This window comes from Pipra filicauda, unplaced genomic scaffold (genome assembly GCF_003945595.2).
Source record: "Pipra filicauda isolate LSUMZ 115617 unplaced genomic scaffold, ASM394559v2 scaffold69_size3009148_pilon, whole genome shotgun sequence".
NCBI lineage: Eukaryota > Metazoa > Chordata > Aves > Passeriformes > Pipridae > Pipra > Pipra filicauda.
This window is the reverse complement of record NW_024104864.1, coordinates 2,593,844-2,604,223: the sequence shown is the minus strand read 5'-3', so window position 1 is coordinate 2,604,223 and position 10,380 is coordinate 2,593,844. Positions and strand designations below refer to the sequence as shown.

The window sequence follows — 10,380 nt, the reverse complement described above, 5'->3', positions numbered from 1 at the left end:
GACAGGAAGGATAGACAGTGCCAAACATCTCTCCCAGGTGCTTTTTTTAAAATAACACCAGTTGTTTGTGCTCTGTGGGCACCAGGGGACTGTACTGACCGACTACCTCTTCTGTGGCTAGTCAGAGTCTTAGCTACATGATTGATATTTATCCTTTCCTTGCTCCTGTGAGATGGGCTTTCACGTTGTGGACAAAGCACTGAGTAATGAAGAGTAACAATTTACTAGAGGGCTGAAGTACAGCCAGAAGTCATGCCCAGTTGCATCCCAGATTTGTCTCTTCTTTGCCAATCTGCAGACAAGGCTTTCAGGTTGTCATTGCTTCTCAGGACCACATGCTGGTTTGGGATGGATCTTCCTGTACTTTCTGAGAGCAGATGTTGTCTCTGCATCTTGTCCCAGCCCTGAGCCATTAAGACTCACTGGGTCTTGTCTTCCACCCTGAGTGTGCCAAGAGGCTGAGAGGTGATGTGCTGACATCTTGGTGACCAAAACAGGACACCATCAAAACCTTTCTCCTGTTCCGCCTTCTGGTGCTTCCACCCTCAAGCAGTCCTGCTCATTTTCCCTTCATCTGAGACGGAAGGTTTTTAATAGAGTTTAATAGAGTTTTCTTCAGGTGTAGACAGTTTTCTGCCAGCAGGTATTACCCAGACTTGGGTGAAGAGCTGTGGAAGTAAAAAGTGGAGATAGAACCTCAAATTAAGCTCCACGGCAAAGACAGTCTTTCAAGTATGTAAAGAGCATCCTTTTATTTGAACCTGCTTCAAACGCATGCCCCTCACTTTCCCCCTGTTTTGTTTTCTAGGTCCAAGTTGCTGATACTGAATATGTCCACTTAAAGGTGTTTGTGGGCCTTCCTCCGGAGAACTTATATCCTGCCCTTGTCAGTTTTCAGACTGGCAAGACCAGAGATGATCCTCTGGACTACTTCTGAGCCACGATGAGGGCAGTGCCTCACTTCTACAAGTCACGTGGGGGTTCTGACCATGACAGTAAATGCATGAAAATAAAATAAAGCTTGAAAGCTATTTGTTCCTTTGCTGTGTGTCATGCCTTGGGCCGCTGCCCGGCTAAAGCTCAAGTAGGCTCCAAAATACTGTTTCAAGCTCTTTCTGCCACCTGGGGTACTACAGCTGAAAGACAGGGCCCACCCACTTCAGCTCCTCTTTCCAAAACTCTCTTGGGTATCTTGGGCTTTTTGGGTTTGTTTCAGTGCATTAAATGCAAGCTATTGGCGACTTGTCAGAAAGAGTGTGAGATAGACAATTACTGGCACGGGGGAACTGAGAACCCAAACTATCCTCCTTTAAGTGCAGCTTCACTCACAGGGAGGAGAGGGGTGGTGGGGCGGGGAGCAGGAATGTGTGCCTGAAGGAATGGGAAGACAGTCTCCTTCCCCCGTTGGTCTACAGAACTTTAAATTTAACAGCAGCAGGTATTAGAAACTAAACAGAGCTTGTGGACTAACAGGGAGGACATGGTGAGAAGCATGAACCAGACTGTGGAAGAAGGCATTGTTTCCCCTGCCATCACCTATAAATAAATGCTCTGCTGGGGCTTTGAGCAGGCCGAGCTCTGCCGAGTTTGTGAGGAGATTGGGGATGCAGGATCAAGCTCTTTGTTGAGATGGTTCCCTGCCCATCAGCCAAGTTTGCTGATGGAAATCTCCCTCCAGAGCTGATCCACTCTGTTGTTGCTTCACTAACGAATGGTTCAGGAAACACCACACTGGGGCATGCTTTCCAGTGGGATTTTGAGGCATGGTGGGTGGGATGGAGCAGCCATTCATGTCAGCATCTTCTGGAAGGACGTGCCAATGGAGGTTCTCAGGCTCCAGCTTTCAACAGAAGGATGTTCCTCAACTTGTCTTCATCAGTGTTGTGTTGTGTCGTGTGACACACAACCAGCTTTTGGGCATCTGCCTGACCAGACCTCCTCTTCCCTTGGACTCAGCCAGACGAGAATATATCCCGTTCTCTGTGCATGAGAAAGGGTTTGGTTGTAAATCACCTTCCCAAAGAGGGTCCTTGCTACTGAACTTCCCTTGTGCCCAGAGTGTGTGTCACTGCCATTCGCTGCAGGAGTGGCTCTCAGGCAGCCTGTGGAGCTGGAGGCCTACAGCTCCAGGTAAGACTACAGTGAGGGGGGGTGTGCCACGGTCCGAAAAAGGGGGGAGGACCGTGGCACTACACGAGTCCGGGACACGAGAGTGGGATGCAGGTAGAATGCTTTATTCCCGTGTGCACCCAGTCTTTCTCAGCTCGGGAGGGCAAAGGGCCAGAACACAGGGCAGAGCATGAGACAGACAAGCGGGGGGACAAACCAAGGTAGGGATACGGGCAAAAAGGGGAGGAGCGCAGGAGGAACCAGGGGAGGAAAGGGCGAACGGGGGCTGTCTCCTGTCTGCAGCTTTTCCAGCCAATCGGCAGAGAAACAGAGGAGCAGGGAGGCGAACAGGCCGGGATGTGCCCGAAAGGCACAGATTCGGGGGAACATACAATGCGTGTGTACATAATAACTATAAAGTCTGCATCGTAAAGTCCGTTCAATCACTGTACATCCTTTTCCACTACTGAGATTTTCCCCGTTCTGATTCCTAGTCCTTCACAGGGAGGGGGGCTTTTCCAGCAAATATATCATGATTTTTCTGTTGCTATAAAATCATAGAATTATCGAATTATGAAGGTTGGAAGAATTTGGTCGTCATGAAGCAGACTGAGGGGAGGAGGCTCTTTACTGGTACCACAGGCTCAGCATAGGCTGGGATGAGATCTTTGTGCTGCTGAAAGCCAGGTTTCTACTGATCTTTCTTGATGTATGATGTCAGAAATCTTTTGAAATGAGGGTGAGGAGCAAAAGGGGAAACCTTTTTTTTCAGACCAGCGTGGTGAAAGTCAAGGCTGATGTTACTGTGATCATGAAAACAGATCTTCAACTGGTACATGGAGGGCTGCTTTCCTCTAGTTCTTGAAAACATTCAGACCATATGTCATAGAATCCAGTCACAATGAGGTGTCTTTATGTTGTGAAACCAGAAGGCTGAACTGCTGACTCGGGTGTTCACAATTGTTCCTCCAGAGCTGACTTTGTTTCTGGTTTAAAGATGACTTGTAAATACATAACTCTGGGGTTTGGATTTTGGTCAGGGGTTTTTTATATTTTTGTTTGCTTTGTTTTGTTACTGTACCAGTGTTTTTATTTACTGTAGCTTGTAGTTCTTCAACTTGCATATACAGGACCAGAGAGTAGTGGCCTGCAAGCTGTAAACTTTGTTTCTTCCTTATTGGGGTAGTACACGATGCAAGATCTTCCTCAGCTTCACGACTCTAAAGAATGCCAGAGATGTTCTGCCAGAAGAGATTCTCCAATATAACAGCAGTAAATTGAAGGGAAACTCTCATCTGTGCAAATGCAGAGTGCAGGCTGGAATGGTACGTAAGATCAGAGGTCACAAATCCTAAAAGAGGGGACAGGCGTTAGCTTGTCGATGTTGTGCAAGAGATGGAATGGGAGCCACCGTTCTTTTCATGCTTTTGTTCCAAATCCTGTTTTGTTACATCTGAAGATGACTAGAGAGGGGTGTAGGCGAAGGTTACCTAGGATGAGGTTAATCCATTGCCACTGATCATCTTTGATGACAGGTCTGTGAAACGTCAGCACTTCAAAGTGACTTCCTGAAGTATGTGTGCAGGATGAGTACTGCATCCCAGTCTTAAAACTATCACTGGATTTTGGGGCATTAGCACTGCCATGGAAAGAAAACAGATTGATCTGCCTGTGTAAACTTCAGCATCATCTTGCTGACAATTAGTGTTGATTTTCCTTCCCTTGTGCACAACTCTGTGCCATCTGGGAGAAAAAAAAATTCTTATGCTTTGAAGTAAAAAACCAGCAAATTCAGAAATATGCAGTCCAGTGAATGATTTGGCACAACATTAACATCTTTAGTTTCACACCTAGAGGTTTTCCAAGGTTATAAATTAACCTTCCTACACCTTGTGCTCAGTGTATTTCTTGCTAATTAAAGTGTTCTCCAGGGGCGTACTGCTGTCCTTGGGACCATAACATCCCTTCCCAACGAAGTTACTGAGGTCTGTATCCTGGTGAGCGGACAGGCTTATAAAATACTCTGTTTTAGCACTGGTGCTTGTGTGGTTCTTGGACACATTCTGTGACTTCTGGCCTCAGTAAGGTGAGCTGGCTCTTCCAGTCACTTGTCTGTCCTGCTGTGTGAATAAGACGCATGGTAGCAACTGTGTTGGAACATGATCAGCATTTGGGTGAATCAGCAGGGTCTTGTGCAAAGGAGGGATTTTGAGCTCATCAGCTTGAATTGTCATTAGCTGCACAAATGAGGCTATGAGCAACTCCGTATCTGGAGAGATGAAGTTGGTGAAATTGGCAGAAATCCAGTTTTAACAGCTCCCATTCTCATTATTCCTGAGACCTGGAAGCATTTTTCTCTTGGTTCAAAAAGATGTTGTCTCAAGACAACTGTTTCTCCTCAGATGCTTTTCATGCCCTCCCATAGCACTGCTGCTCAAGTTTGGGAAATTCTGCAACACCTTTATCAGTAACAGCTCTAACACTGATCTATATACTGTTGAGTTTAGGGCCCCTAGAGCCCCAGATTCCCAATCTCAGGTCCTTTGTACCAAAAACAGGCCTAGAAGTCAGGTGTGAAGTCCTTGTTTAGAGCCTGTTGCATCACTTGTCACCTGTGAGGAGGAGGGTCAGTAGCCTGGGTAGCACACTGGTAAGTCTGTGCTACACAGACCCCACTGTTGTGGCCATAAACACGCTTGTTTTGGGTAAACTCCTTCGTGCTGATTGCAGCAGAAGTGCCCTTTGCCTGTGTGCAGCCCGTAGTCTCATTTCACCTGCTCCCACGTACCCACCCCTGGAGACTACAAATTGTCTGGTCTCTTGGTGCTTCTGTGGTCCTTGCTCTGGAACAATATTCCTCCTGTTTTCTGGAGAGAGGGATGGCAGCAATACCAAAGGGGAATAATTTTTTTTGTGGTCTGGAAGTGTTAGTCCTCCCTTACCTGGGAGGGCTGGTAACACTTCTTAGTCGTCCCTAATAGGGGACTAGTAGGTTTTGAGCTTTTTCCATTCATATATAGTCATGAATGTGACTGTGCCATGTCTGTAACTGGGAATTAATCCTTCTGACTATCTATTCTGCCTGTTGCCTGTTTCAGCAGTGTACCTTGGCATTAGGAGAGCAATTGTGCACACACTGCTCCTCTAGCAAGAGGGATCGTACTTTGTCTTCCCAGCAATTGGCACTCGGGTTTCAGTTGAAATGTAAATGTTACTGTATAGTCAGTTGTTATTATGTATTGCCTGAATGCAGCTCTAGAGCTTCTGATGGGAAGGAAGCAGAAATACCATTCTTGCAGTACTTACCTGAAGTTGAGACCTTTCTGGTTAGGCAGAGGGAAGTCAAGTCACTGAAGATAAGATGCAATCTGCTCCTCTTTTGCATTGGGAAGGATACTGAGGTAATAAAATGCCAAGTTAAACAGGACCTGCAGTAGGGAAGCTACTGCATGCTTTCTTCTTGGGAAATACTGGGTGTGACTTTGATCCATTTCCTAAGTGCACAGACCAGTCATCTGCACGTGGGTGGGGAGGCAAGAGTTTCCATTTGCAGCCCAAACCAACTGTCTTGAGATGTAGGTGGCTAGAGGCTAATGTTTGCTTTTCTCATTGACCTGAAGAGTATACACTCTTAAGATTTCTGAAGTGCTTTTTTACATTTATTATTATCAGTGTATTACATTGCTTTTTCTCCATTTTCCCCATTTGTCTTCTTCACCAGTTTAGTAATGGTAGGCTCCATGTGTTGCAGGTCACATGATCCCATGACACATGTTTATGTATATATATGAGATGCCTGGTGACTCTGGTCAGACTATGCTAAACTTCCCTTTTCAGAATCATCCATTTCAGAACCACCAGTCGTTTCAGAGAAGGCATCTGCCACTATGATGACTGGGGGGTTATCTGACACCAAGGCTGCTACTCCAGAAATCCAGCAGATTGTTAACCAGGTGAGTTGCACCCTGTCTATAAATGAAGTCTCTGTGTGCAAAGAGCTGAGTGCAGAAGGTTGTGTGAAGGCTGGGAGACCAGGTGTTGATACTGAAGCAGGGTTTAAACTGGCTACCTTCAGTGAACTGAACTGGCTACCTTTGAACATGTAGTTCAAAGCCCAGCTCTGCTCTGCCAGCACTGAAAGGGCTTGTTTGAAAAGAGAGGAGAGGTGGCTATTTGAAGGGAGAAGGTTGTACCTGGTAGAAATAATTCCTCAGTAAAGGATGTGGATAGGACAAACCACATACTAGTATGGACTAAAAAATTATATATTCAGGAGAAAGCTATTTTTAAACAGTGTGTTCTCTGCTGGCATTGTCTTCTAGGCTGACAGCTGTGATGCAGGGCCTGCTGGTGAGCCCGTGGGGCAAGGTGAACTTGGCAAAAGGCAGGCCAGTGAGCCCAGTTGCCAGGTAGTTGGTTACAGGCAGTGATCCTGTCCTGGAAGCAGCTATGAGAAGCAGCTCTGCAGAACTTCTAACGTCCTGCAGTGCAGCAGCTCTTTTTAAAACAAGTATAAAGTGCATCCTGAGGAATGCAAAGGGAACAACATAGCATGGGAAAACTCCTTTTGCGTCTCCCATCTCATGTTTCCACCCATCTACCTTCACCCTCAAGGCTCTGAAAGATGAGCTCTTCTCCCTTTGGCAACTACACAAAGCATAACGTAGGCCCTCCTTGAGGAAACAAAACTAGGAAGTGGTGTGGCTGAAGGCGTTGGTCGATACTGCTGCACACTCCCTGTGCCTGGTGTGCAAGGCTCACAGCATGTACAGAATAACCAGGGGATCAGGCCCAGCCAGCAAGGGTTTAGGTAAGGCAGGTCCTGCTTGACCAACCTGATCTCTTACTATGTCAGGGTGACCTGCCTAGTGGATGAGGGAAAGGCTGTGGATGTTGTCTACCTGGAGCCTTTGATACCATTTCCCACAGTATTATCCTGGAGGAGCTGGCAGCCCATGGCTTGGACAGGTGCACTGTTCATTGGGTGAAAATCTTTCAGGATGGCTGGGTCCAGAGAGTGGTGGTGCATGGAGTTACATCCAGTTGGTGGCTGGTCACTAGTGGGGTTCCCCAGGCCTCAGTGTTGGGGCCAGTCCTGTTTAATATCTTTATTGATGATCCAGACAAAGGGATCGAGGGCACCCTCAATCAGTTTGCAGATGACACCAAGCTGAGTGGGAGGTCAGGAAGGCTCTGCAGAGGGATCTGGACAGGTGGATTGATTGGCTGGGGTCAACTATGTGAGGTTTAACAAGGCAAAGTGCTGGGTCTTGCACTTGGGTCGCAACAACCCCGTGCACCACTACAGGCTATCTCCTTTGACATGGAATTCAAAGGGCAGCAAGTAGCAGTTTCTGCTATACTGAGCAGGGGACAGGCAGTTCAGCTGGACACCTTTGAGTTAGGGGAAATAAGCTAGGAAGTCTAATTCTAACAGGATTTTAAAGAATGCTGGAGGCACTGCTAGGAAAGAGGCTGGAGGTCTTGGTGTAAATTAATTTAGAGTGGGGTTTCTGGATTTATTTCACTAAGGGGGTATGTGTGATATATGTGAATGAAAAGCTGAAATATGAACCTGCCAGTCACTTTCCCCTTTCTTTCTACAGGTGAAGCCACAATTTGAAAGCAAGGAAAACAGGAACTGTGCCATGTTTAGAGCCATAGCATACAGGACTCAAGTGGTTGCTGGGACAATCTACTTTATTAAGGTTTGTATATATTATAAGAGGGAGTGCTTTGCTGTTAAACACTATAGGTGACTTGCAGAGTCGCTTAGAGCTGGAAAGAGAAGCAAATGTAGTAGAAAAACATCTATGTGAGTATGATATGATTAATAGAGTTGGGGACTATCTCCAGGTGCTGTTTGGCACTACTGTAGAAGAGGAGTAGAAAAACCTCAAAAATATGCACTAGGCTTCTTCAGATGGGACTGGTAAGTTTCTCAGGATAATCTCATTCAAAGACTTACCAACTTAATGATTTAAACAAGTTGTAATTCTGCTCTCCTGTTTCCCTTCAAAGCAAAGTAGCTTTCCTCTTGTGTCTGTGACCTCCTGTTGTGTTTACTATGCTGAATTTGAAGTCAGACTGAAGATCAGATGGAGAGTTAGAGTCCATTTTGTAATGCAGGGCAAGCATCTCATAGTCTGCTGACTAGTTTTGCAAGCAAGCAGGTGTGTTGATGTTTTGGTTCCGCATCACATGCTGCGGAGGTACTGCCTGCCTGCTGGTTCATTCTGTATTTTCCAAACCCTCTCTCTGCTGTGGAGGAAAAACCGGTCCTGCTTAGTTTAGATCCCTCTGAGAGCACCATTCATCCTCTACTAGAAAACCTTACCCATGGCTGCGAGCAGCTTTCTGTGAAGTAGCACGGAAGAACTTGCTGGGTGTGGTTTGCATCTGAAGGCCAGCAAGCACTGCTGAGCAGCCGGCTGGCCTTCTGGAGCAGAGCACACATGGCATGGGACTGCTGTCTCTCAAACCCCACGTGTGTGGGGACATGTGCCTGGTGGGACACGCTCCCCTGACAAGGGTTGGAATTGTTTTAGGAAAGAAATTGCCTGGTAGCATCTGGGGGAGAGTAATTCTGCAGAGAGATGTGGTGAGCATTTGCTCCACGCTTCTCATATTTAGTTGATGACAGGAAGGACAGACACTGCCAAACATCTTCTTTCCCAGGTGCTTCTTTAAAATAACTCTTATCAGTTATTTGTGCTCAGGGGACTGTACTGACAGACTATCTCTTCTGTGGCTAGTCTTACCTACATGAACGATGTTTACCATTCCCTTGCTCCTGTGAAATGTGCTTTCACTTGGTGGACAAAACACTGAAGAATACAGATTACAGGTACAGCTAGAAGTCATGCCCAGTTGCATTTCTTCCCTTAGGGCCATCTTATTGCTTACCTGGGCAATGTAAAATACTTGTCTGCTGTCCCTGCTATGTCTCATGACCAAACTACTCAGAAATGAAGACTGACAAGTAACTGAACTTGGAAGAAATCCACCTTTAACACTGAAAACATGATTTGTCTTTTCTTTCCAACTTTGCTTGTGATGGGAAACAGTTACTCATTTTAGCAGTAACTGGAACAAGCTCTGTCACAAGATTCATTCTTTTGTATTTCTGAATCTTCCACATCACTAATGTGTTACCAGCAGACATGTAGCTGATATGTAATCCAGACCAAGACAAACATAGTGGTACATTGCAGCCACCAGAAAGCATGTAAAAACAGTGCCTAAGGCGTTAAACTTTCCATTGATACTATGTACCTCACAGAGGGAGAGTTTAGTGCCTGTTGTGCTTGGCTGTATGAATGAAATGATACAGCTTCCTATCAAGTCTTTATGTGAGGACTTTCTGGAGGGGAAGGTGAATTTCTTTGAAAAAGTATTTATTTCAGGCACACACATGCACGCCCACAAGCACCAAGATGTGTCAGGTTGCCCACTCAGGCACTGAACAGTTTAGAGTAACTCTGCAGACAAAGGCTCCTGGCTTTCAGGTTGTCATTGTTTCTCAGGACCATGTGCTAGTTTTGGATAGATCTTTCTGTATCCTCTAGTAGGTGACACTGTCTCTGCATCTTGTCCCACCCCTCATTCATTAAGATTTCTTCATTGTCTCTTGTCTCCCACCCTCAATGTGCCAAGAAGCTGTGTGCTGGTGTGCTGGCATCTTGATGACTGAAACAGGAACAACCAAAACCTTTCTCTTGTTGTGCCTTCTGATGCTTCCACCCCCAAGCAGTCCTGCTCACTTTCCCTTCACCTGAACCTCAAGGTTTAGACAGGTGTAGACAGTTTCTGACACTGGTTACTATCCAGACTTGGTTAAGAGCTGTTGAAGTAAAAATGAAGATGTATCTAAAATTAAGCTCCCGGGCAAAGATATTCTTTCAAGAACATTAAAGAGCATCCTTTTGTTTGAACCTGCTTTGAACCCATGCTCCTCACTTTCCTGCTCTTGGTTTTTAGGTCCAAGTTTCTGATGGCACATATGCCCACTTAAAGGTGTTTCAGAGTCTTCCTCATGAGAACCAAGGTCCCAGCCTTGTCAGTTTTCAGACTGGCAAAACCAGAGATGATCCCCTGACCTACTTCTGAGAGTCGATGAGAAACTGTGCCTCACTTCTGCAAGTTGTGTGGGGGTTTTCCCTGTGACAGTAAATAAAATAAGTTTTGCAAACTATTGTCCTTATTTTCCTTTTCTGCTGATATACCTGCAGAAGTCTTTCTTGTTATCTGGTCTCTCATCAGATTAAAATA

At 45.9% G+C, this 10,380-nt stretch overlaps 1 protein-coding gene across 1 annotated transcript; it reads left to right on the top strand.

Annotated features, from left to right (window-relative positions):
- Window positions 1-5,880: 5,880 nt before the first annotated feature.
- LOC113992710 (cystatin-A-like) lies at window positions 5,881-10,241 on the top strand. Its single transcript, XM_027730291.2, is given in 4 exon segments — window positions 5,881-5,925; window positions 5,928-6,062; window positions 7,716-7,817; window positions 10,090-10,241. Coding segments are annotated over 4 exon segments (411 nt in total). The 3' UTR covers window positions 10,219-10,241.
- The last annotated feature ends 139 nt before the right edge of the window (window positions 10,242-10,380 follow it).